At 55.1% G+C, this 25,735-nt stretch overlaps 9 protein-coding genes across 9 annotated transcripts; 5 read left to right on the top strand and 4 right to left on the bottom strand.

The window, feature by feature from the left end:
* Positions 1–761: 761 nt before the first annotated feature.
* BGZ61DRAFT_576240 (uncharacterized protein) lies at positions 762–1,699 on the bottom strand. The gene has a single exon (XM_046256218.1). The coding sequence runs from the start codon at positions 1,358–1,360 to the stop codon at positions 848–850; it is 513 nt and encodes a 170-aa protein (XP_046105512.1). The 5' UTR covers positions 1,361–1,699; the 3' UTR covers positions 762–847.
* A 744-nt stretch (positions 1,700–2,443) lies between these two features.
* Positions 2,444–3,697, top strand: BGZ61DRAFT_350598 (putative iron transferase; the record flags this gene model as incomplete). Its single annotated transcript, XM_046240247.1, has 4 exons — positions 2,444–2,599; positions 2,663–3,102; positions 3,159–3,357; positions 3,410–3,697. The coding sequence occupies 4 exons, from the start codon at positions 2,444–2,446 to the stop codon at positions 3,695–3,697; spliced, it is 1,083 nt and encodes a 360-aa protein (XP_046105511.1).
* Positions 3,698–5,323: 1,626 nt separating this feature from the next.
* BGZ61DRAFT_517230 (uncharacterized protein) lies at positions 5,324–7,120 on the bottom strand. The gene is made up of 2 exons (XM_046252324.1): positions 6,132–7,120; positions 5,324–6,081 (listed from the first exon to the last, which is right to left on the bottom strand). Exons 1-2 carry the CDS (start codon positions 7,000–7,002, stop codon positions 5,483–5,485), a joined length of 1,470 nt encoding a protein of 489 aa, XP_046105510.1. The 5' UTR covers positions 7,003–7,120; the 3' UTR covers positions 5,324–5,482.
* A 342-nt stretch (positions 7,121–7,462) lies between these two features.
* Positions 7,463–10,289, top strand: BGZ61DRAFT_450203 (phosphatase 2C-like domain-containing protein). The gene has a single exon (XM_046245706.1). It carries the CDS (start codon positions 7,926–7,928, stop codon positions 9,891–9,893), a length of 1,968 nt encoding a protein of 655 aa, XP_046105509.1. The 5' UTR covers positions 7,463–7,925; the 3' UTR covers positions 9,894–10,289.
* A 139-nt stretch (positions 10,290–10,428) lies between these two features.
* BGZ61DRAFT_350125 (heterokaryon incompatibility protein Het-C-domain-containing protein) lies at positions 10,429–13,122 on the bottom strand (the record flags this gene model as incomplete). Its single annotated transcript, XM_046240202.1, has 5 exons — positions 10,429–11,320; positions 11,378–12,597; positions 12,663–12,823; positions 12,915–12,942; positions 13,006–13,122. The coding sequence occupies 5 exons, from the start codon at positions 13,120–13,122 to the stop codon at positions 10,429–10,431; spliced, it is 2,418 nt and encodes an 805-aa protein (XP_046105508.1).
* Positions 13,123–15,124: 2,002 nt separating this feature from the next.
* BGZ61DRAFT_477231 (uncharacterized protein) lies at positions 15,125–16,332 on the top strand (the record flags this gene model as incomplete). Its single annotated transcript, XM_046248869.1, has 2 exons — positions 15,125–15,891; positions 15,942–16,332. 2 exons carry the CDS (start codon positions 15,125–15,127, stop codon positions 16,330–16,332), a joined length of 1,158 nt encoding a protein of 385 aa, XP_046105507.1.
* Positions 16,333–16,676: 344 nt separating this feature from the next.
* Positions 16,677–19,181, top strand: BGZ61DRAFT_389009 (uncharacterized protein). Its single transcript, XM_046242794.1, has 4 exons — positions 16,677–17,534; positions 17,588–17,896; positions 17,951–18,418; positions 18,470–19,181. The coding sequence occupies exons 1-4, from the start codon at positions 16,885–16,887 to the stop codon at positions 18,726–18,728; spliced, it is 1,686 nt and encodes a 561-aa protein (XP_046105506.1). The 5' UTR covers positions 16,677–16,884; the 3' UTR covers positions 18,729–19,181.
* A 1,208-nt stretch (positions 19,182–20,389) lies between these two features.
* Positions 20,390–22,641, top strand: BGZ61DRAFT_493408 (uncharacterized protein; the record flags this gene model as incomplete). Its single annotated transcript, XM_046250646.1, has 4 exons — positions 20,390–20,467; positions 20,549–20,995; positions 21,053–22,124; positions 22,187–22,641. 4 exons carry the CDS (start codon positions 20,390–20,392, stop codon positions 22,639–22,641), a joined length of 2,052 nt encoding a protein of 683 aa, XP_046105505.1.
* Positions 22,642–23,305: 664 nt separating this feature from the next.
* Positions 23,306–24,956, bottom strand: BGZ61DRAFT_450195 (uncharacterized protein). Its single transcript, XM_046245705.1, has one exon. The coding sequence runs from the start codon at positions 24,635–24,637 to the stop codon at positions 23,573–23,575; it is 1,065 nt and encodes a 354-aa protein (XP_046105504.1). The 5' UTR covers positions 24,638–24,956; the 3' UTR covers positions 23,306–23,572.
* Positions 24,957–25,735: the final 779 nt, after the last annotated feature.

The following is a 25,735-nucleotide window of genomic DNA, read 5'->3' as shown; positions in this document are numbered from 1 at the left end:
AGAGGTGGAAAAGATGTTCAAGCTGTTGCGCCGTGGCTAGCTTGCAACACCTCAGTCGAGCCCCGCGGTAGGCGACGAGCGTGTGTGGTCCCACGGCATCTTTTCATCTTATCAATCGCAACCTCTGGGGGCGTGTGATGCAGGGTGCTTTTGGCGAACGGGAGGGAGGTGGTGCCATAATCACGAAGCTGAGCTATGCTAATTAGGTATCGTGGCTGCTCTTGGTGATGGTGGTTGTAGGTGTCGTCGTCGGTGTCGCATCACAGTCTGTCTCTGCCCTGTTCTAAAGCTTGCCGTCTAAAGATTGTCATCTGAAGCTTCCCATCCATCTAGAGCTTGCCGCCTAGAGCTTGCCGTCCCCAGAACTCTCGCTCCATGCCGGTCTCGACGTTGAACCAGTCCCGTGCCAAGCCGGGACACCCACCGAAAGCGAGATGCAATGAGATGCCCAGGCGTCATCCAGGTCTGGGCGATCACCGGCGACGGGCCCCAAAGAAGTGGATGTTTCGGGGGATGATGGTGGGAGGGACCCTGCAGCTCGAAACCTTCCAGGGCGTTTTCGGGGCGTTTTCGGGGCGGTTGCAGAGGGTCCTCACGGCACGTTAGAGCCGAGCAGTGCCCACTTCCATGGGTCTAGTGGGGGGCTCCATCAGCAGCATCACCACTAACAGAACCGTTATGACAAAGGTACTTGTCGACGTGCAGGTGTGCGCAGCGCTCCCGTACGAGTTAATTCGTGATAGCCTTCAACCTTTAGAGTAAGGTTTGCGCATACCGTAGAAGGTTGTCGGGTGGGACTTGAAGCGGTTTGAGATTGATTTGCAGGGGAAAACAAACACGAGACAATTCATCTCCGACGGTTGCTGCGGTGGTGTGGGCCGAACTGCTCAAGCTCGCTCAATGTTGCACGGCATGTGTGCAAGCCCAACTCGTAAATCCGATGAATCCGACGACGTGAACGACACACAGAAACAAATATCAAGACGAAGACGACCGACCGACCCAGACAGAAAAGTGCACAACTTGAAGGGAACGAGGTGGTGGTCTCAGTGGGTGGTCTCGGCCGGTCCCCTCCACTTTCACCCCGTCTCGCGGTCCACTGGGGGGCACGCACGAGCCTCCCCGCAAATACCTCGAACCAGAACGTGAGTGGCTGTAGCGAAAGCCCCGATATCCCGATATGCGCTGCGGCTGAACCGCCTGCTCGTCGCATCCTTGATTCCCTTCCTACGCCTGGATTTGCTGCACTTTTGCAACTACCGGTCTCCGAGCCAGCATGGCGACCAGGGCGACCAGGGCGGCTCGACGTTACCCTGGCTTCCTCCACTCTGGCTCCATTCCTGCTCGTTTTGTGTGGCATTTGTTCCCTCCTCAAACCACCTCGGCCGAGGACGCCTCTACCTCCGCATCCACTAACGAGGCGGGACGGTGTCACTCCCTCTGCTCCACGCTTGGACGACAACTGGGAGACTCAAGGTGTTGCCGGCCGCGAGGGAAGCAGCCTCAAGCTTGTATTAAACACAGCCCGCCTTAGCTCTCTCTTCCGCCCTCTCTTCCGCTGCCCATCCATGCCGTCTGTGGCTTTTTTCCTCACTAGGCTAACAATGCTCCCAAATCAATCTCGTCCGCGTCGCATGACCACTCGGTGATCCTGGAGTCGTTCGATCGGCGCGCCTGTTGGGCTCCATCCGCCGTCTCGTCTCGTCTCGTTTACGACATAGCATGTGCGCCACATCGGTCGTTTCTCTGTTACGCACTGCCCGTTTTGTCCTTCTCGACGATCCAACTACTACCGAGTAGGTTAAACACGGTGGTGCGGCCTGGGTCCTTGCCTGCTTCGGCTGCTCTTTTACATGTGCTATCCTCAGCTCCGGTCCCGTTCTCGCGACCCGCCTTTCCAAACCCCGTCAACCATGACACAGATATTGCCGTGCGGGAAATAAACAATAAGAAAATTGTCCCCGTTGCGAACATCTCAGCAAATGCATCCCACGTCGCCGGCAATTCCTTGCCGAGCGCTGCCCTTGCTAGCGGTTGACTTGAAAGCCACATCCAATCCCTCGCAGCTGAGCGTTGATCGGCCGCTTCCCAAGACCTGGTCCGTCGGGGTCACCCTAGCAGTAGCGGTCCTTGTGCTTCATGTTTAGTCTGATAGTCTGATGTACTGGTACCGACGAGATGTACTCGGTACCAGCGAGATGGGTCGTCACCGCACACCCTCTGGAGCTTGCTCCGATTATCTGATCCGCCGGCTGCGCTTCTCCTGCTCCATTATCAGATCCGGGATAGCTCGCCATCAGGCAAAAGCATCTTCATCCTGCCATTCCCCCATCCCTCCGTTCTTCCAGAGCTTGTAATCGCATCCTCGCTGCATTTCGCATTCGACCGAATACCTCTCTTGTCAAGGCATTGAGCCAAGTCGACAACCGCAACACCCTTCGCCATGGCTGTCGATGTCTTTGCGGTGCCCGTCTTCCTGGTCGTCTTCCGAGAGACCATTGAGACCGTCATTATTGTCTCCGTCCTGCTCGCCTTCCTGAAGCAGACCCTCGATGGCCCCAATGGCGACGTCAAGACTTACAACCGTCTGAGGCGCCAGGTAAGCTTCCTCCCTTCTCCCTCTCATCAAGCGCCTGTGGACTGATCAATTATCCGTCACCAGATCTGGCTCGGCGTCGGTATCGGATTGTTCATCTGCTTGGTCGCTGCCGCCGCCCTCATTGGCGTCTTCTACACCGTTGGCACCGACCACTGGGGTCGGAAGGAGTTCTACTACGAGGGCGCCTTCAGCCTCTTCGCCGCCCTCATCATCACAGTCATGGGCGCCGCCCTCCTGCGCATCGGCAAGATGCAGAACAAATGGCGCCTCAAGCTCGCCAAGGCCCTCGAGTCGCCCATGAAGCTTGGCTCGCAGGGCTGGTTTAAGAACTTCTGTGAGCGCTATGCCATGTTCGTCTTGCCCTTCATCACCGTCCTTCGTGAGGGCATCGAGGCTGTAGTATTTGTGGCTGGTGTCTCATTCTCCGCCTCGGCCAAGGCCATCCCGCTGCCTACGGTTGTCGGCCTCATTTGCGGCTGTCTCATCGGTTACCTCTTGTACAAGTAAGTGACACAAGTTCCCAACCAACTCGTCAATCCGTCGCTGATAACACCATTAGGGGTGGTTCCACCGCCAAGCTCCAGCTCTTCCTCGTCGCCTCCACTTGCCTCCTGTACCTCGTCGCCGCCGGTCTCTTCTCCCGCTCCGTCTGGTATTTCGAGAACCAGAAGTGGAACGAGTACGTTGGTGGTGAGGCTGCCGAGTTCGGAGCCGGCGCTGGCTCGTATGATATCGACCAGAGCGTTTGGCACGTCAACGTATGTGACCCTTTCCAACTCCCAGCTCGCCGTCAAATCTAACCTAGAAAAGTGCTGCTCTCCCAACGTTCCCAACAACGGCGGCTGGGGCATCTTCAACGCCATCCTTGGCTGGACCAACTCGGCCACCTACGGCTCTGTCATCTCGTACAACCTGTACTGGCTCTGCGTCATGATTGGCTTCATCGTTATGCGATTCCACGAGGTCCATGGCCACTATCCCTTGATGAAGGCAAAGGCTGCTGCCCCTCCTCCCGCCCATGCCGACGACAGCAGTGAGAGCCAGGTCGCTGCGCAGACCGACAAGAATACCACCAACGAGAAGACGACTACGGTTTAAATTGTAGGACGACGCAATGACAACGGGGTGGTGGGAAAGGGAAGTTGAGGGAAGAAAAGTGCGTGAAGCGCAAACGTCTAGGGTGGCCGCTTTCTACATCTTCATGAGTCCATCTAGTTTATTTTGAATAATGCACTGACAAGCAAGTCTTGTTTTATATCACGTCTCATTTACGCCACATCGAACATGACTCTAGTGATATTTTTAGTATTCATCAAGGCGAAAATGTGACGATTTCATTGATACACAATCTTGCTTTCAAAGACCACACAACTTTCTCGGCACCAGGCCAAAAAAACCCAAGTGTTCAAGGAATACAGGCCACCGAACGCGAGCAGTTCAAAGTTTTCCAGCTTACTGATCGGATTTAATATCCACGGCGCTCAACATGGTCCCCGAACGACCACTATTTGAGATTGGAAATCAAGAACAACTGATTCCGCCAAAACCCAAAATCATATTTTGTGTTCTAGGTGCCCAGACAGTAAACTGCAAAGTCTCGGAAAACACCTTCAATTCAACTCGATCTTCTTTTCCCGGTTCATTCATCTGGATTGTGCTGACTTAATTGTATGACTAGAAGCGCCGTTTCTTCCACATTAGTCGACCTCGAGCACGATACATGTCATGTAGTGGGCTTTTCTTTCAGCAATTCATCATCTTGGGTGGCAAGCTCCAGACTGCAATCTACAAGGAAGTATTAAACGGTACCGCATGACCTTGCTCTCTGTAGGCAATGAGGAATAACCTTGCCCTGAACCATTACCTATATAAAGGACGTTTCCCCGTCACATTGGGAGGCCAGTATCCAATCCTGGAAAATGTCTTCCTACCACCACACTTCAATACATCATGACTTCGGTGATGTCAATTATCTGCCAAATTCTCCGCAATGCAGCGCTCCCGTAGCAGAAGCTGCAGGTGATACAGAACAAGTTGCCACCACAATATAGAGCATCCCCATGGCATCATACATGGAACCGGGGTCGACGAGGGCACTGTGCGTTCGTAATTTCTTCTACTAAATGGGTTGCTGGGCCTCGCTTGGTTACAATCCACCAGGATTGGATAGCCGACCACGAGCCAAAGGATCGCACTGGCCATTGTTGGCAACAACCTTGTCCAGAACTAGAGGGTGTAAAGACCCGTTTCTTCGTCAAGTCGAGAGGCCATTCTCTAATCCTGGAAAACGACATCTTCTAACCGCCGCAACACTTCAAGGCATTCTGGCCTCGGTGGTGCCTGGCCCCATTATCCGCGAGGTCCTCCATAAAGCAAAGAATTGCCCGAGCTATATGCCGAAAGAAAAAAAACTGGCGTCACAATATTGAATGGGTATACGATGTCATGTCGGCAGAAGTGCTCATGAGCCCTAGCTTATTTCGGTGTTGTGATAAAAGGCTTGACGGACAACGGGAGGGGACATCATTGGGAAATTTACAATGTATTCGATTATTGTGGTTCGAAGATCTTTTCTAGAATTGGAAGTCGGCCTCTTGATGATGAGAGATATCAGTCTCTCTTGTATTACATAGCTCAATATGAGGTCATTCTCTGCAGGAAGCAAGGTTATGTTAATCATGTTGAAGCTGGAAGTGTAATTGAAAGCGTTACGTCAAAGTAAGTGTGCAGCAACCGTACTGTGCGACCTACTATATGCTCTGGTTCTATGTGTAGCGTTAAAATGTGTGATCCTATTGTTGTAACTACCACATGGCTTTGATCTATCTGATAATATTGAGCAAGTTTAAAAACCAAATATCGACAGGCAAGTCTTAGGTTATATCACGCCTCAGGGGTCCAATCCCAGGCTTCAGCCATGAACATGGCTTTGGCCATCTTATCCACGTACATTGCCCCTTCGTACCGAAGCCGCTGGTCGTTGGCAATGGCCCTTGTAAATTCAAAAGCCTTGCCCGGGCTCTTGTCGTCATTGACGTCACTATTCTCCCTTGCAGTTACCCACGAGACCTCAATCCGGCGTCGCTCCCAGTCAGCATGGGGCAGTGCAATGACATTGGCTGACAGCATGGTGCGCATGTACCCCATAATAGGCTCCAATCGTACTCTCAGGCCACAGTTTGTGTGGTTCTTATCGATTTGGTAGTTAGGACACTGTTGAAGTGTCGATAACAGCTCTTCGACCTCGACCATGGCCGTATCTGGGACGGAGTCGAGGGATGTGGGACCAAAGTCGACAAGGAAGAGAAGGTTCTTGGCGAGGAAGAACTTGAGCATCTGGCCTAGTTGGAAGGAGTCACATGCAGCACTGGTATCGTAACCCAGTTTACATTGTCTCTCTCGAGACGAGAAAAGTGCAAGAAAGTGACGTTGTACTGACGCGATAGTGTTTAGGATACACTCACGCCGGTACCGTAGCTCTTCTGTACTCATGTCAACACGTTGTTACCTGCCAAGGACCACCGATTCTTACCCTCAATCCCATCTGGTAGATTCCACCAGACAGCGGTCAAATCCGAGTCGGCACCGGCATCGTGGAACTCACTCCACAGACTGGACCCTCGCAAGATCAACTCCCGCGTGGCCTGGTGAAACCGCAGAGGCTGTCCCAGGAGCCACGCGACGAGGGCCTTTTGGCGAAGCGCTTGCTCCGTGTCAGTGGGCTTGCCGTCTTCACCTCGAAGCGGTTTCCCCGTTGTCAGAGGCCACTTGAACTTGAAGTCTGTGTTGAGGGCGCGGCCGACACCGCTGACGCAGTCGAAGCGGTCAGCCACAATAGCAAGCGTTGTGACATGCGATATGGTCGCCCGCGCTGTCTTGGGCGGCCGCTGGTGCATAATGTTCAAGATATCCTCCATGACGTTCTCACGGCTAGCCGCCTTGGTGGCCTCATCGTCGTCAGCGATGGGGATCCAGGGCAGGTCCCTTATATCCGCCTCGCTGGGCTTGATCTTCCTCTCAGCAAGCTTGTCATGGGCATCCGAGATGAGCCTAGCCTCTCGGAACTGCGAGTTTGAGAGCAAGTTTGAAAAATACTTGGAGTGCTTCCTGAGTATCGCTAGACTCGTGCGATACGCCACCCGGATCTTGGGCTTCAATGCCGACGCAGGAGGCGGCTGAGTACCGGCTTTCCTGCTGGCAGCGAGCTGCGCCTTGCGGGTCCTGTTCAGGGTAGCGGCGGAGGTTTCAAACGTCACGTCCAGGACGATATCGCCGGTAGGGTCGACGTCTATGGTCCGGGGTAGGTTGCTCGCAATGGGCAGATTGCTTGTAGAGGGCAGATCGCTCGTAGAAGGCTCAGACGCATCCGCATCGGCGGGTGCAGCAGCTGCAGACTCGCCCATTTTCCAGGAGAGGAGACTTCATAGACATGGAAGATCAGCCCAGACGCCGGCCACGGTGGTTCTCTGTATGTCGCGGGTTCCCGTTTGCTACGGCTGGTATTAGGAGGCGGCTGATGTTGGAATCGAGAGCATCATCACCGCCTGTGCCACGACCACGAAGTCCACATCGGATGGAATGGATTCTCCACAGCGCGCGGGGGTACGTACCCCCGCGGCCCGCGGGGCATGGAACGGGGCGGAGGGCGATCAGGCAGTGGGTCGTTGTCCCCTACAGGCTTCTGCGTAGCATTGTAAGTGTAAGTTGTAGGGCTATAGGGCTTACAGAGGGTACCTGCACCCGCTGCACGTCGCTGTAAGGCTCCCGCCAGCTGTCCACTAACTGCTGCGGCAGCCTGCAGTACAGACGTCGGCTTGAGCTTCAGCGACTACGCCGAGAAGTCGGGCCCCTGAGTCCCGGACCCCGCGCCGTAAAATCACCGTTGGTTGCGCAAGCGGCGCTCATTGGCTGCGATGCCGGCCTCATGAGCCTAGCTACGGCTCCACCAAGGAAATCGTTGTCCATTGTCGTCACCGTCAACCTCCAAGCGCCGCCAACCTCTTCTCCTCCACGGCGCTGCTCAGAGTGCTTCACGAGGACCGTCGCAGCGTTTGCAGAGGCCCCGAGGCGCCTCGATTGACCCGTGACCCGTCTCTCACCGTCTTCGGTCTTCGCTCCCGCAGCTTCGCCCCGACGCCCGTCCGCTTTCCCGCATCGCACATCGATCCGACGGCGACACCCTTGCCGATTCTCCCCTCACACTCCTCACTTAACAACTTGCCCTATGGCTCTGGACAGCGGCATCTGTGCAGCGCTTCCGTTTTGTCAGGGTCGCTGATGCCCGAGGCCACGGCTCTCCTGCTGCACGAAGCATTCACCCTCGACCATGGCCCCGTTCGCGCGTCCCTCGGTAGGATTCGCGACCATCCTTGCGGCTCGGATTCCGAACCGGACCTCTCAACTTTGTGCGGCCTCTAGTTCTCTCAACGCCCGTTTGGGCCGACCCAATGCCAGTCTCTGTGCGATCCGCCGGTTGCAAACCGTCTCAAAAGCGAGCCTGCTCCCGCCATCCGCGATAACCCGTGCGACACTCACAGACTCGTCTGTTGGGCCATCTTCGTCACGAAGCCGCAAACGACCGCTCTGTCTGACCAACAGGCTCACCCCGCGATGCATCGCGGTGCACACGCGGCGGAATTTCCACACCTATTTCGTCACCCATCTTCCGTCATCTTCCGTCCACCCCGATTCTCGTCTATCGCGAGGCCCCGGCCACAAGTTGCCGCGCGATGCCTCGACCCCTCACACTCCGAGTCCCGGGTCCGCTCCCGCCGTCGCCCCACCCTATATTCCGTCCACTCGAGACCTGACCGTTGTGCGCATTCCCATGCGCCGCGCCAAGCACCACCTTGGCGTTGCAACAGATCGAGGAAGGCGTCCATACAATGAGGACAGGGACCAGGCCGGCACAATCAGCCTCCCGGCCTTCGCCAAGAGAGCTCCCCGGAGTGTGCAGCAGAAGCCCGGAGAGGCCACCCCTGCGGACAGCGCCCTGGGGGACCCCCAGGTCTTCTACTTTGGCGTCTTTGATGGCCATGGAGGAACACAGTGTGCTGAATTTATCCGGGAGGAGCTGCCTGGCTATATTGAGAATGCCTCAAAGGAATTTGGTCTCCAAAGCAGCTTGCGCAAGACGAAACCTGGCCGAGAGCACTCCCAATACCGATCACCACCCAAGGCCCCATCTACAAAGGACACCCCCGAACCCGTGCAAATGAAGGGCCCCGAGGAGGTAAAGAAATCCATGCCACCGACGAATCCTAGCGCCATCGTAGAGAAGCCAGTCCACGGAGAACCAATCCACAGCGCAGTCTCACCACCCGCCGAGGTCACGGATCACGCGAAAGCGATCCAGCTCGAGAAGGACTTGGTCAAGGAGTATAAAGACACCATTGGCGGCTACTTTAGGCGCTTCTACCCTGAGCACTTCGTCCTGTCGAAAGACGGTCCCAAAGAAGACGGCGACATCACGATCGAATCCGTCCTTACCTATGCCTTCCTGCGTGCCGACCTTGATTTTGTGTCGGCCCAGGCCCAAAAGGTAGACCCCGACGACTCCCGGGTGAGCGATATCCCGCTGAACAACGACGAGATCCTAGGTGTTCCCCACGCGACACCCTCGGGACATGGAATCGGCGGCAACACGCGCTTCAAGGGCGGCTCGACAGCGTCCATCGCCCTCATCTCCACGCCGACCGCCGCGCCCTTCTGGCACCCGGCCGCGCAATCCACCCTCCTCTGCGCCCACGTCGGCGATAGTCGCATCCTCCTTTGTGACACGGCCACCGGCCTCGCACAGCCGCTCACGTCGGACCACCACCCGAGTAATCCCACCGAGACGCGCCGTCTCCGCCGATACGCCCCCGCCGGGTCCATGGTGTCGGGCGACAGCTTCGGCGAGGAGCGCATAGCCGGCCTCGCCAACAGCCGCGCCTTTGGCGACATGAAGAGCAAGCGCATCGGCGTCTCCGCCGAACCCGAAATCACCCGCGTTGAAATGGGCCCGGCCCAGTACTCGTTCCTTGTCCTCATGTCCGACGGCATTTCCGGCACCCTCAGCGACCAGGAGATCGTCGACGTCGTCAAGGAGGCCCGAACCCCGGAGGAGGGCGCCCGCAGCGTCGTTGCTTATGCCACCGAGGTCTCTTCCGACGGCGACAACGCGACGTGCCAAGTCGTCCGCCTCGGTGGCTGGGAGCGCCGCTCTGAAGGCGGCCTCGGCAGTTTGGGCACCAAGGAACTTCGCGATATGCGTAGAACCGAGTCGTTGGATCCCAGACGTGGGAAGCAGTGATGGGATGGCCATCGCCGCAGCAGAAGCAGTTGAAAGACGCCGAACCCCCCCCAAAAAAAAACAAAAAAAAAACAAACACAACTATATCCTTTCTAGATCGGGCATTGGGTCTCCTCTGGACAACAAACCCGGGGATTCCCACACGAGCGTATAGCGTGTGTCGTATATTCTAGCATTTTCTTTTATTTGCCTATACTTGTCTGTACAGCATGGGATCGGGAGTTAGGAGCGAAAACCACAGCGTGCGGCTCAGGAGAGGGTCGATAGCTTTCAGAGAAACATATCTGCCTGTTCAGATTTTGGAGAGCCATTCACCGGGTTGAGCTTGTGACATTTTATCATGTACGAGGTGTGACTTATTGGTTTTCATAGACAAACTTGACAATTGAATACCCTCTGGAAATTTCTCTTTGTGCTGGGTATCGTAGAAGCCGTTTACTCATCATCCAAGACCCGATACCAACCTGACGATCCTGATACTCCCATGTCCACAATGTCAAGACGAACTGACGCACTTTACACGAAGCCTATGTACTTAGTATCGGCGTCCCTGGCCAGGATACTGGTTCCAGGACGGGGGATCCTGGTTGGGAGGTTGTTGCCCGTATGGGGGCTGTTGCCCGTATGGAGGCTGCTGTCCGTATGGAGGCTGCTGCCCATATGGAGGCTGTTGTCCATACGGAGGTTGTTGTCCATACGGAGGCTGTTGTCCATACGACTGCTGCCCATACGGAGGACTCTGGGGAGGAGGGGCTCCATATTCTGGGCCTCCATATCCTGGTCCTCCGTATCCCGGCCCGCCGTACTGTTGAGGAGGAGGAGGTCCCTGGGGGGCCCATTGTCCGGGCGAGGGCGCACCGTAACCTTGAGGTGGGCCTTGGGGACGGCCGCCGTAGCCACCGTATTGGGACTGCTGTGGAGGAGCGTTGTGCCCGCCTTGGGAGGGGCCTTGTTGCGAGTAGCCGCCGTCAGAAGAACCATACGAAGGGTTTTGGCCGTATTCGAAGGACGCGTTGCTGGGAGGCGCGGGCTTGCTTGATAGGTATCCCGAGGAAGGGTCGCCGTCCTTGCCCTCCATGGCACTGAGGTCGCGGGTGCTGATCTGAGACCACAGCCCGCCAGCAACCTTGCCATGACCGCCAAAGCTGGTGTGGGAATGACCACAAGCGCCACCAGCGTCGACACTTCGCTTGTCACCCGATTTAAGGATGTGGTTCTTGTGGTTCTTGACAGACTCGGAGGAGAGGAGGTGGGCGAGCTCGTGGCGGCGAGGGTGCTCGTCGGCCCACTTCTTGACAGTGGCGTACATGTCACGCTGGATCTCAATATTGTTGCTTCGAGCAGCCGGGTGGTGAAATGCGCGGATCACATCGTTGACGACTTCGTCAACGGGGACCGACGGGTTCTCCCAAGCATAGAGAATTCGACTAGTGCTGGTCAGCAAATACTTTTTTCTGTACAGGTGATATCCGTGTAAAACTCACGGGACAACGTATTGAAGAATCGTGGCGGCGATGCGACCAGCACACGAGTTCAGGATATTTGTGAAGTGGTCCTTGGACAGCATGGAGTGAGTTGGATCAGAGCATCGAGGGTTCTCCCAGGGCTCCAACTGAGACTTGGCACTGGCGGTGATCACGCCGGAAGAGCCATCCTTCAAGGCCTTGGAGACTTGTGTAATGATGGGCCTGATGAAAGGGGCGAGGAGGCCGAGGATAAAGGCCGTCAGAGTCTCACTGATTTTCTCCAGAAGGCTCTCTAGACCGGGAACCTTGGCGATGCCCCGGCTGATGGCCTTGACGACCTTGTCTCGGAACTCGAGGATGGGGTAGATTTGGCCTGATACCTTGACGGGGTCAAAGTTGGGGCTCATACCAGGAACAACGTTCGCATTGTCGCGGCTAAGGTCGCGGCTCGCTTGGCGGTTGTTCTGCCGTTCCTGAGCTTCAGAAGCAGCCTGAAGGCTCCTTGCCTGAGAAGCGAATCCGTCGCCGACACCGGGCAGGTTGCCGACTAGAGAGATGAAGTTGGTTGGTGCGGAGAATCCGAAGAAGCCTCGGGAAGAAGAGGCGCCGCCGGAAGAGCCTTCGGCGTTCTTGAGGGCGATGTCGACCTCATCGACTTCAGCCTGGGTGAAGGCGTCTGTCGCTTCTCCAATGACGGAGTGCAGGAAATCTACGGCTCCGAAAGTGCCAGTGACGAGAGGGTAGACGTGCTTGCCGTTGAGATTGATCTCGGTCCTTGTTCCACAATGAGTAAAGACGGAGTTGTAGCCAAGCTCGCGCAGGGCAAGCTCGCAATAGTTGCTATGGGCACTGAAATCCTCCATGCAGTGCAGAGCTTGTCCCAAGCATCGAAGGGCTTCACAGAGGTCCTCTTCCCGCCCCTGTTTGGAGCCGCTGGTGTAGAGTCGACCAAAGTGGATGGATCTAGCGAAGCTGTAACGGAGATAACTGGTGCTAGTTGCCCACTGGCCACTCTCGTTGGCAATGTAGTTCTTCATTCCTGTTCGAGGATCGATCTCCGTCTCGATTGGTTCAACAGGACCGCGAAGTCGAGGATCGAAGGTACGGGCATCGAGGCCGTCTCCGTAGCCGAGGGGGTTGTCGATGTGTTCCTCTGGGCGATAGACACCCAGACGCTCTTCGGTCACTTCAAATTCCTCGGTAGCATAGCCAAAGGCCATGAAGGACATGACCCAAACCTTCGCCTGGTCAACTTGACTGAAAGATCGAGGGCGTGCCAGGAAGGGGGGGACAAGGGCCTTACCAAGATACGAATGGTTGCGGCATTGACGCCCTTCAGACTGCCGACGTCGACAGCCTGGGAGTAGTCTCGCAGCCAATTGCCAAAGTAGGTGCGCTTAATTAACATGGAAGTCCATTTCTTGCCGTGAAGAAACGCGATGGTCTCGAGAATATCTTCGATATCTATCGCGGCGCGATCGATGTCAGCATGGTGCGTTTTTGGGCGCTTGGAGAGGAGGGGGAGAGGAGGGGGGTAGATTGTTGAGATACGGACCTCCATGACGCCAATTGTGACCTTCAACCTAAATCGCGCGCGCGTCAGCAACGAGAAGAGCTCTGAGCGAGCACTGTAGAGCAAGACGGACCTGAGAGATGGAGGGGATATTTCCGGCGCCAAAGGCTGAGGCTTGACCGGGAAGCAGGATGAGGCACACTGCGAATAGCAGCAGCCAGGAACCCCGCGGTAAGGAAAATGACGGCATGACGCAGCCCTATAGCACGGACGGCGGCAGATGGGCAGCAAGCAAGCGGGGTTCGAGTCCAGTAAATCAGCGGTCGCAGTGGTCGCAGACAACGCAGCGCAGCGCAGCGGAAGGGGATCGGAATGCGAAAGGGAGGGAGGGAAGACGTCCGGAGGTAAGAATCGGGAGGGAGAGGAAAAGGGACAACAAAAGTAGTCAGTCGCGCGAGCGAGGGCTTCAGCTAGACTGGGTACCACTTGATGACGGGATTGTTGTGGCTGACCTGCACCGCGCCCAGATTTGCTTTATTAGTTTGGGCTGCATAGTAAGAGGAGTGCCCCGCCAGGCCTCCAAGGCTCAGAGGTTCACAGGGCACAGGGCCAAGACAGCTCAAGCGTTCAGGCGTAGTAACTTAGGTTGCAGCGCATCGCAGTAGCAGTCTCAGCTAAGCCAAGAAAAGACGGGTTTGGTCATCTCTGCCGTTGGGTTGCCTTGGGCTAATAAGTTACTTGGTTACCAAGGGAGCTGCCAGTTTGAGCACTCCATCAACCGAGGCACTATGGTCAGAATCCGGGATGCTCGTCATCGGCGACTTATTCTTTGTGAGATCAGTATACAGTGAGGCATGATCTGGAGTCGACGGGGATCCATTGCCTTGACTCTCAGTGGTGGATGCGATCTGGTGATTACTTGCACCCACCGCCCTCGACTGCCATTAACTTCAAGGTCAATCGCTGAGAGATTGGCTGCTGACTTGACCGCGGTGAGTGGCGACATCACAAGCTTACGAGCTCCCTCCTCTGGCACACACAGGAACATGTTTCCACCAAGGTTACTAAGCATCTAATTAGACCAGGCCGTCTGGTTGGCGGGAAACTAGCATATGCCTGTTGCCTGTGTCACAACGCTTGCCAAGCAGCTCGGCCATGGTGGCTTGGAGTGATGCGGTGCAAGTCAAGGCGAGCTGCGCCGATAGACCGACAGCATCAGCCAATGTAGGCGTCCGCTGCGGCCTGCCAGGTACGCGGTGGGCTGACGACGGCCTAGGATCCGACCCCGAGTATCAAGTCACTGCAGGATACTTGCGCAGATCTCCTTGCAACAAATTTCGTGGCATGGAGTCTTTGACCGTTGGAGGTTGAAGACCGACCCGGCACCTCCGAGAACCCCGGCACCGACGCACGTTCCCACGCCTTGTTGTCAGTAGGTATTCCTTATTACTCACAGCTCCGCTCGGGACTTGGACTTTCCGATGGGGCCAGTTTTTGATTTTGTTTACCTAAGTTACGTAGTAGGTAATCTAGGTAATCACGTCAAAACCCGCTGGGCCTTCTGGATTCGCTGACGCATGAATTGATGATTGATTAATTACAGTCGCAAGGCCGCCAAGTTCCAACACAGGCCCCAAACCCTAGCTAAAGAGGCACCTAAACGCAAGTGCGCGCGGCCTCCCGAAGCCCCCTTTCACCGTGTCGTAGCCTAAACCATCAGATTAGACCACCCCCGAGGCTGCCATTTCTCTGCGACAAGGGCCATGGGCTGTAGATGCCATGAGGCCATGAGACTAATCGCCGTTCTCTCATTGGGATATCTGTCAATCATCCTGCTGCTCTTTCCGGCAATTCCCATACTCCCGGACCTTTCCAACCCGTAGATACCATCCGTGTGGCCTGTTCTGTGGTCATTATAGCGCCACCTGGTCGCTAACACGGAAGCGGAGGATCCTCATTAAAAAAAATCCCCCCAAACCCCTGCCGGCCGTCCCGCCCTTCCGCTCCTTCATGCCCATCCATTGTCATTATAACTTCCCAAGAGCTGGCGCCCAACTCTTTTCTTCTGTTTCAATCGCTGTCTGCCCAGCGTTCTTCTGTCCCTCCTCCCCCGTGCTTGCATCGTCCTTTCCCCGGCGCCGAAGTGCCAGCTTCTCCCGGTCGCGTCCTGTTTCAACGTCGCATGCAATTGCTTCCGCGTCCATCTCCGTCCGACTGCTCCGACTGACGCCCCTCCCACCGCTATCTCAACCATGCCTGCCAGAACGCTGCCAACCTTCACTCGCGCTGAGGTCGAGTCGCACAACTCCAAGAAGTCCTGCTACGTCACCATCGGCTCCAAGGTCTTCGATGTCACCGACTTCGCCGAGGACCACCCCGGTGGCGCCGACCTCGTCTACGACTACGCCGGTCGCGACATCGAAGACATTCTGAAGGACTCGACATCCCACTCTCACTCCGAAGCCGCATATGAGGTCCTGGACGACTCCATCGTCGGGTTCGTCATCTCCGAAAAGGCCGTCACTGCAAATGGAAATGGCAAGGCCAACGGCAATGGCAACGGAGCTGCCAAGCAGGCCAACGGCGATGCCGCCATCGACGACGAGAACAAAACTGTCCACCCTCGAACTGGCATGTCTTGCGAAGAAGACTTGAGCAAGGACACCGACTATGACAACGACTACAAGAGGCACAAGTTCCTTGACCTGAGCCGTCCTCTCTTCCCTCAAATCTGGTTCGGCGGCTTCAGCAAAGAGTTCTACCTCGACCAGGTCCACCGTCCTCGCCACTACAAGGGCGGCCAGTCTGCGCCTCTGTTCGGCAATTTCCTCGAGCCTCTTTCCAAGACCCCATGGTGGTTGATTCCCACCGCCTGGCTGCCTTGCGTTACGTATGGCCTCTACCTGTCCTCACAGGCCTATGACAACCAGATGTACCCCTTTATGTATTGGGTATGCGGCATCCTCATCTGGACCATTGTCGAATACGGCCTGCACCGGTTCCTTTTCCACCTCGACTAGTAAGCATCATTCTCTGTTCTCGTGCGAACTTTATGCTGACCCACTGTAGCTATCTCCCTGACAACCGTGTCGGTATCACCCTTCACTTCCTGCTCCATGGCATCCATCACTACCTACCCATGGACAAGTACCGACTCGTCATGCCCCCGACCCTCTTCGTCGTGCTTGCGACCCCGTTCTGGTACCTTGCCCACACCATCATTCCCTACAGCTGGCATGCTGCCACCGCTGTCTACTGCGGCGGCATCTTCGGTTACGTCTGCTATGATCTTACACACTACTTCCTTCACCACCAGAACCTCCCCTTGTGGTACAAGGAGCTCAAGAAGCATCACCTTGCTCACCACTTCCTCGATTATGAGCTCGGCTTTGGCGTTACCAGCAAGTTCTGGGATAGCATCTTTGGCACCGAGCTTGATTACAGTGTGAAGAAGAACTGAGACTACCTGGATATCTCGCACGGACTCGGTTTTGGCACCAATGAGCTTTAATTTGGAGATAGGGTACATATTTGTTTCATCGTTAGGGTGCTTGAAATTGATGGGAGTTGGGGGCACCAGAGCAGTCATGATTAAGGAAGGTAACGAGCTTATGCCGGGCGCAGGGCATTTATGACCACAAATCACTATCATAGTTTTAATGCTCTAGATTGTACGCGTGGCGGGACAGCTACTTTTGGAGAGATCTACATAATAATCCCAACTTCTTTCCTCAATTACATTACTCCGTGCATCGGCCTCCTTTATCGTTATGCACATGCTAGCTGGTTGGTGATGGTCTGAGTGTCTGTGGCGCATCACGTGATATCACTTGTGGCTTAGCCTAAAACCTTGTCGCGCATCAGGCATCATCCATAAAACCCCGACACTCTGCTCGGAACATCCCCATCGCCGCTCAACTCGAGTGAAACATCACACTTAGGCTAACTCGGAAGCCCTGCCAGGTGATTCCAGCTTTGAGGATCCCAGAACTCACGCGACGGCATAGACACTATGGCTACTCTCGATGTGGAGGCGCTCCTTGACGCCACGGCGAAGGATACCGAGCAGAAGATCAAGAGTCCCACCGATGATCAAACGAAAGACGACAAGTCCGACCGACGGGACAAGGACCGAGAACGTGACCGCGGTCGAGATCGCGACCACGACCGTCGACGCCGTGACCGCCGAGAGACCAGCCAAACCCGAAGCCGACGAGGCACACCCGATGTAGGAACTCCTCGAAGCGACGCTGGCAGCCACAGAAGTAGAAGGAGAAGCAGAAGCCGCGATGACGAGCGCCGTCACTCACGTCGAAACAGAGACGGCGATTATTACAGAGGCGGACGTCGGCGTTCGAGATCCCGATCTCGGTCGCCGCACGGCCACTACCGCCCTCGGGAGGACCGCGACCACCGCGACCGACGAGATCGCCCGGACCGCCGCCCCCGCGAATATGGCCGCGGCCGGGATGAGGATCGCCGAGATCCAAAGCGTGAGGCCACACCCCAGCTTACTGAAGACGAACGGGATCGTCGCACTGTGTTTGTCCAGCAACTTGCAGCGCGCTTGCGAACTCGCGAGCTGAAGGAGTTCTTCGAGAAGGTCGGCCCCGTCAACGAGGCTCAGATCGTGAAGGACCGTATCAGTCAGAGATCCAAGGGGTAAGTCTATTCGTAAACATGGCATCCTGATTTCTTGCTAACAAGTCACCTAGAGTTGGTTACGTCGAGTTCAAGAACGAAGAATCCGTTACCCAGGCCCTTCAACTCACTGGACAGAAACTCCTAGGTATTCCTGTCATTGTTCAGGTGACAGAGGCAGAGAAAAACCGACAGGCACGCAACCCAGAGGCTGCTGGGCCTCACCCCAACTCCATCCCATTCCATCGCCTTTACGTTGGCAACATTCATTTCAACGTCACCGAGCAGGACCTGCAAGCCGTGTTCGAGCCCTTTGGCGAGCTCGAGTTTGTACAGCTGCAGAAGGACGAAAACAACCGAAGCCGCGGTTATGGCTTTGTCCAGTACGTCTTACAGGACCCACCCACCTTTTGCTGTCCCAGCTAACATGACAATAGGTTCCGTGATGCAACCCAGGCACGAGAGGCGCTAGAGAAGATGAATGGCTTTGATTTAGCCGGTCGTCCTATCCGCGTCGGCCTTGGAAACGATAAGTTCACCCCTGAGAGCACTGCCAACCTGTTGCAGAGATTTTCCGGCCAGAACCAACAGTTCCAGGGCTCCGCCTTTTCTGGCTCTGGTGGACGTGGCCCTCAATCCTCCGCCTTCGACCGGGCCGGAGGACGAGACAGTGAGAAGACTGGTGGCGCCAGCGCCCTTGATGACACCGATGTCGCTGGGGTCAACTTTAACAACTATAGTCGCGATGCATTGATGAGAAAACTTGCCAGGACCGACGATAGCAACACCAATGGCAATGACGAGCGACAAGTCCTCAAACCCAAGACAGAGACCAAGCCGCTCCCCGTCAATGTCAACATGGCAAGCCGCTGTGTTGTGCTCCACAACATGTTTGAACCCGAAGAGTAAGTTGCCAGATAACACGCTTTGAAGAACACTACTGACGCGGATTCTAGGGAAGAAGGTGACGAATGGGTTAAAGAGCTCGAGGATGACGTTCGTCAAGAGGCCGAGACGAAGTATGGACATGTCGTCCATATTTCGGTCGACCCAAACTCTACGGGAGACATCTATCTCAAGTTTGACAAAGTCCAGGGCGGCGAAAATGCTATCAAGGGCCTCAACGGCCGATACTTTGGAGGACGAATGATCGACGCGGCGCCTGTTGTAGATGCCGTCTACAGCAGTTTGTTCTCTCGTACTCGGGCAATCTAAGCTAATGCTGGCTTGTCGACACTGCTATTTAGGACCCTTCCAGGTTAGCAGTGTCTGTCCCAACTGGCGGAGGCGCCTGACTAAGACCGTGGTTCAACAGGCATGAAGCCTTTGCTTCCTCCGAGAGTACGCAATCTCTCATCACGACTCACCAACAGAACCGACAAGACTCGGCCCTCATCCCGCTACACGGAAACAGCCGAGCATCCCCTTCTTAACCCTAGGTGTCGCAGGTTCACTCACCCGTCACACTGGACGCCGCACACGTATACCTGGATTCACCTTCGAACACTCAGGTCCAGCACTCGTTAAGTGCAAGTTCCCCCTGCTGATATATGTACCATAGGATGGCCCTCCTCCCCTTCTGGGGAAATATGTGGCAATATCCCATAGTTCTACCACTCTGTCTAGATAGTCATGTCACTTTGTGCAAAATAGATTGTGTTGAGCGAGCGTCGCAATGTTCTTGATGATGTGGTGCTTGTATTGTCTATGATTGTAGAATCTGGGTCATGTTACTAAGGCCCCGCCAAATTGATGACGGTACTAGGGCATCTGGGTACACTGTGACGAGTCCCCAAACGGCGAAGCCTTTGAACACTCTGTAAGTTCAACGCCCCTTTTGTTATGAATCGGGCGCAGGGTTAAACACTGACATATCTATGGACTCAGCCACATGGCTGCAACTGGACAATGTCCTGGTAGCTAGCAAAGTATTGATGAACAAGGCGATGCAAGTTTGAGAAAAAAGTTCAGTTGAGAAAAAGGGTTAGATTTTAGCTGTCTCTTGCTTTGACAAAGGGGTCCTCGATGACAAATATTACAGATGGAAGAGCAATTGCCTGGTTGGCGAGTTTTTGGCCTCCATTCATCTCTCTTTCAGATACTTCTCACCTTGAGCAACCACGTGCGTGTGTGTTGGTTGACTCATGGTGAGGGCGAAGTGAAGTGGATGCGCCGTGGACCAGTTGGCACAATATGTGCTCCCCTTTCGCCTCCTCCTCCGTTGTTTAAATGCCCATCATTACTTGTGTACTCGGAGAAGTGTACTGTATCCTGTTCTTGAATCTAGAGTATCAATAGTGTCTTTCTTTGTCCTGGATCCTGCTCAGGGGCTCTCGCGGGGAATTTGGCATTTAAGGCATGTCTTGTTTGCATTCAACTGCTTCGAGTTATTCGATCTTGTTCTCGAAGACAGATTATAAGTGACTGTTTGTAAGAGTTTATCCAATAAAGCCGAGCCCTGCTCAAACGCACAACTCCTGAGCCCCAAACGAACGCCCGTTTGCTGTCCGCCTAAACCGATTTGGTCGATTTCTCAGTGTTTCTGTTTGCGCAACTGGCCCAGTGGATTTTTGACTAGCCGGCAGTGGTATTTCGAATCCATCGCACAGAAAAGGGCCCTTTGATTTCTGCTTCTCATAAGCACATCTCGCACTTCTCACCTCCCCCTCACCCACTCTCCCTCTTCACCAACCACCCACCCTTAGTCCTTTTAATTTACCCCCCCTTCACGCAGCTGCCTCTGGCGTCTTTTATCCGGGACTAGAATGAGTGAGAGCCATCACGACTTCACTGAAAGCGATTCTAGAAACCATCAACTTCGGTCGCGGTGGTCCTCGAGTCCCGACTACAGCGAGAGCACCAGCTCGCCGGACAGCATGTTGTCCATCAACTTCTCAACCCCTTTAGCAGGGGCTGCTCGCTCCGAGAGAATCAAGCAGATGACCAACAACCATGTAAGTGCTCTCGCCGTAGTGCCCTTTCTCAGGCAGAAGCATCTCTCTTCTCAAGAACCTCTCAAGCTGACTCTCCAACAGCCCGCCTTCGCCAAGGCCCGAGTCTCGCAGGAGATCCTCGTCAAGCTACAGACCTCGCTCCGTCGCATGCCCGGCGTCTCATCCAAGGAGTCTAACGAGATCATCTCGCAGCTCCAAGAAGTTGGCCAGATTATTAGCCAGGAGACTAGCCAGCTTGTTGATGCGCTGATGAACCTGACTCTCGACCAGGAGGACACTGACAAGGCCATCGCGCGCATGAGCATCGAGGCCAACCTCACCAAGGCCGAAGCAGACGACCAGGCGCAGACTATTAGCAACCTTCGCGTCGAGCTCTCATCGGAGCGGGACAAGCGCAAGGAGGCCGAAGCTGAGGTTGGCAAGGTCATGGAAGACCTTCAGACTCTTACTCGCGACTTTAAGTCGTACAAAGAGAAGGATGCCAAGTCCGAGGATGGCAAGTCTCCAAGACGCGAGGAGATGATCAAGGTCAGTGGCAATCCTTGTGTGCGAGCACCCTCCACAGAAGCTAATGATGGTCTACAGCATCTCGAAGACACCATTAATCACCTGGAAGGGCAGGTGAACAACCGCCGCTCGCTCTGGGTCATGAAGCACTCGAGTGCCGAGTCTGTTGCCCGCGCCATCGGGACCATTGCCGATTCCTGTAAGGACAAGGAGGTTGTCCAGAAGACCATCATGTCGCTGCGACCTGACGCTCGAGACGAACCCGAGCCACGAGACTCCAAGAACCTCTCGCATGTCTTCACTGACATGGCCGCTCAGCCTCCTCGTCCTCCTACCGGCTTTCAGCCCACCCGCGCCGCAGCCTATGCTCCTCCACGATTTGGACCCTTGGCTTCTGGGCCTCCTCGAGCCGCCTCGACGATCCCTTCCGATCGACGACACCCAGTCCACTGGGCGCCACCTACTCCCGCTCAGTCTCGCTTCGGAAACCACCCAGGCAATGGAGTCGGGCCAGTTGGCGGCTTTGGGCGAGCTCCTTCGCGTCGGGGCTTCCAGCACAATGGAACATACCGTGCCAATATCCCGGATCAATACTCTCAGCACATGCCTCCCACCGACAAGGGCTTTGGCCGTCCTGAGAGTGCATTCGGACAGCGCCGAGAGTACTATCCCACAACTCCATCTGCGACCCGCGGCAAGTACGGCCGCTTCCGCGATCCTATTTCCCCTGACTACGCCAAGGCACAGTCCACGGCGCTCGCTAGCCGCGGTGCCTTTCCCGGCCCTCTCATCCACATCACGGAGATGACTGTAGCTGCTTGGAACGAGCAGATCATGGAGCTCTACACGGTCATTCGCACCTTTGTCGAGAACAACGCCAATGAGCCCAGCTACACAGTGCCCTCTGAGCTCTCCCAGACTCGTCTTTGGCCCGTTCTCCTGGCGACCTACTACCCTCTTTCAGAGGCCGAGGCAGTCTCCTACCTCGAGTTCCACCTCAAGGATGAGAGTTCCAAGTCGTGCCTTGTCACCCGAGTCCTTGTCGACTTCATTGTCAACCGCGTCTGGGTCCCTCGTGCCTGGTGCGGCGCCGACACTGAGGCAACCTATGGCCTCATGGACATTGAGAAGGACCTGGAGCGAACTCAAGGTTTGCATGACTCCTAACCCTTTCGAATCATCTTTAGTTAATTGCTAACACCGTATCTCTAGGTCAACCATCTTCCCACCGCCAGCCAATCCTCGACCGCCAAGCCGGAGTCATCGACTCCATCCTGAAGCTCGACCAGTACACGCCGTTCAGCAAGATGCGCATCGAAGAGATCACCGAAATGATACTGAACATGATCCAGCCGCTTTTGAACGAGGCCGCCAACCCGACTGGAACATACCACGACCTGGAGCTGGTCTCCGCCACGGCATGGGCGTTGTCGTCTCGCATCCTCAGCAGCCGCCTGACATTCGACTTCCGCTTCCCCGAGGTTGGCTGTCGCTTCTCGTGCCAGTCCATGATCCCCATCTGGCCCAACATGGATCCCATGGAGCTGCAGGCCAAGCACTGGCGAGTTGCCCTCGTCACGACACCAGTTGTTACCTGCCGCAACGACACAGGCGCCAACATTTCCGCCCACTCAGTCGCCCTCGCGGATGTGGTCTGCATGCAGTAATGTGGGTCATTGATATGGCATGCTTCAGCCATTTCGGCTGTCCTCAGACTCATATAGTCGGTTGTATCTTCAAGTCCACGTACCCGATCAAGCAAGCGGACTTGGCGGCCACACAAGTTTACCTGGGACCAGATTCACTGATATGCTAGGCCACAGCGATTTTCGGGATCGGGTTTCTCATTCTACATCGAATTCTCCACGACACTCCATCCGAGTCAGCCAGGAGAAATGGGCACAGGCGTTTTTTGTCTTTCGCATTTGCGTGTCGCGCCTCATCCCATCTTGTATCTGGCTCAAGCGAGGTTAATTAGGACCAGGAAAGGGGTCGACAGTTTCGCATCTACACATCATTGGTTTTTTCTTTTTATTGTTTTATGCTTGGGGATATGGATAAACCAACCCACCAAGCAAACTCGCCAGGAAAGAACACATCTTTCGCTTTTATCTTCGCCAATGGGGATAAAGAGGGCAGGGGTTCACTGGACGAGAGGATACTAAACAAACAAAAAGGCAGGGCTTTTAGGAGCTCCTTGGTAGTTATGACAATCTCTCTTTGATAGAGATAGGAGCTCTCTTCTTCTGCTCGGGGGATCAGCAAGGATAACTAGTCAAGCCTAATAAATGAGGTTATTCAATGAACAGTCACTTCTTGGCGATGGTAACGTTGTTTAATGGTTTTCAAATGAAGTATCTATCTTCTTCGCGATTCTGTTTAACTCGCGAGGTCGGTTTCCCGTTTCCTGTGAAGGAAGTCCCGTGAGGGAGTGTCTACTGTAACTGAGTCCAAGTCCCTTGAGAAGTGCTAATTGCGCAGTGCCAAGAGCCTTGAGCAATTGAGTCCGTGAACGCCAATCCACCATTACAAGCCCCTCATAGTAATACAAAGAAAATAAGGAACAAAAGTAGGATAATACATGCCGCCTCATGTGGTTTAGTTGCGGGAATGGCTGCGAGATGCCGAGCGGCTTACCGTCTTGCGGTCGAGGCGGCGCACCACAGCGCCTAGGACAACCTTGAGGATGCCGTCAGCTGACAAGGACTTGCTCCTATCAGAGGCCGTAGAACTCCAGGTGACGGTGTCAACCATATCGCGGATGCCAAGATCGGCGAGGTCATCATCGAGTTCCTTCAGGGCGGCGCTAGCTCCAAACTCGGTGCCAACCTGGAAGAATTGGATGCCGACCTGGTGAGGAGGCGCCTCGAGCTGGTCTAGCTTGCGGGCATGGTGGACAATGATGCTCTCAGGGTCATCAGTCGGGCAGCCATCGGTGATAACGATGATGTTGACTGGTTTGACCGTATCCATGCTGTCCGGGCGACGGGCGATGCTGGCGAGATAGGGCTTGAGGATGCTCTGTAGACGGTTGCCGGTGGGCGTGGCACCGCTAGGCCTGACAGACTCGAAGAGACGTTGGACTTGGGCCGGATCGCGGATGTTTGTGTAGCCATTGGGAGCCGTGTAGGCGGAGCCGGCGGCACCAGACTTGTGGTTCAAGAAGTAGATGTCGATGCCGTCGGGATCGTGCGAAGTGCAGATCGGGGCGATGGCTTTGAGGGCATCGCGGACCTCGCGCCACGAGCGGCCAGCCATGGAGCCCGAGTCATCGATGACGAAGACGGTATCAAAGGTAGAGAGGAAGGCGTACTTGTCCTCGGCGGACGTGATGCTGGCGAGACTTGGCGAAGGTGAGGCTCCGCGGCGGCCAACGGAGAGGTGGCTAGCTGAGGCTGAGGGGCTAGGACCGGCAGAATATGCGGGAGGGGCTTCATTGGCTGGAAGTTTGAGTGTTGGTAAGTCAAGAACCGAAGCAGAAGCTGCGAGGTCAGACTTACGAGTTGCGGACGATGGGTCTAGGAAGGGGTTGTTGAGGTTCCAGGAAGCGCTGTCGGTGTTGACATTTCTAGAGTCGATCCGAGAGGGTCTCTCTGTAGCCTTGGAAGATGCTGGACTCTTGCTGCGGGAGAACTTGCCCCTGAGGCTGCCAAACATTGACATGATTGATGGTGATGAAGTTGAGGTTGAGTTGTATGAGCTGCGAATCTGTGGATGTTAGGCAAGAGATTCTTCCCGTGCCTGCTGCTTTATGTATGTGATGTTCTTTCGGAATGTGCGTGTGACAAAGACGGCGGGGGTAGTGTTTCGTGATCAACGGACGCCGAACCTTGATCGTTTGTGTGACTGTGGCGAGGCGAGACTTTGTTTGACAAATACAATAAACGAGAAAGTTGTTTGCGTGGCGGCTTTTCTGTGGTTAGAGTTGCCGAGTGTAGGTCTAGTGGAGATGGCTCTTTGTGTTGTGTTTTGAGACACATTGAATCGATCCCTTGTGATGTCTTATATTCATTCGTACAAACTATGTCGGCTAGGATCGGTAGAGAGCCCGCCCTGGGCGAATTTAATAAGGCATTCTTATGGCTGATTTTCAGTCATGAGGCTAAAACGCTGTGGTATGTCCACTTTGTTGATACTTGAGAAGGATGACTTCGACAAGAGATGATACATTCCGCGTGTGGGGGCCAAAAGGGGCGGTTCGCATTTCGCCCGTAAGGCGGACTAGACTGCGGTACAGTAAGAGTGCCCCTGCTAAGCCTCCGCCGCCTTGCGCCCCCGCATCGCCGCCTTCTAGCCACAATATTTTTCTCCAAGCGCCGGCTGTGGCTGGAATCAACCAATTAAACCAAGGTACGATCCAAGGCAAACCGCACCGCCCCAATGCGAGCTGGAGTGAACAACGGACCGAATGAGAACGTTGTTTGGTGATAGAGCCCAGTTCGATCATCTGAGGGGATGCAGCCCTTTATATGGTGGCCATGCTATGATGTGTACCTACCACATTTCGACACAACGGAAGACCAGAGGCAGCCATCGCTGAAAGGTCATGACCTCGCCTCTTTGAAAGTTGAGGCCACCAGCCGCTGGCATTGTGGCGAGAGGCGAAACTATGCGCCAGAGACTCGCCCAGAGACCCTGCCCGCTTATTGCCTCATGCGACGTCGTCTCGGTTTCGTCTGAGGCATAATATGTGTACATGCCTGGTAAGAGCAACGCGTCAAGGTTTAATAGCACGAAAGGAAGGACCTTGCTGCATCCGTA

The sequence above is a fragment of the Ilyonectria robusta genome (assembly GCF_021365365.1).
Source record: "Ilyonectria robusta strain PMI_751 chromosome Unknown BGZ61scaffold_8, whole genome shotgun sequence".
Lineage (NCBI taxonomy): Eukaryota > Fungi > Ascomycota > Sordariomycetes > Hypocreales > Nectriaceae > Ilyonectria > Ilyonectria robusta.
This window is presented reverse-complemented; position numbering and strand designations above follow the sequence as displayed.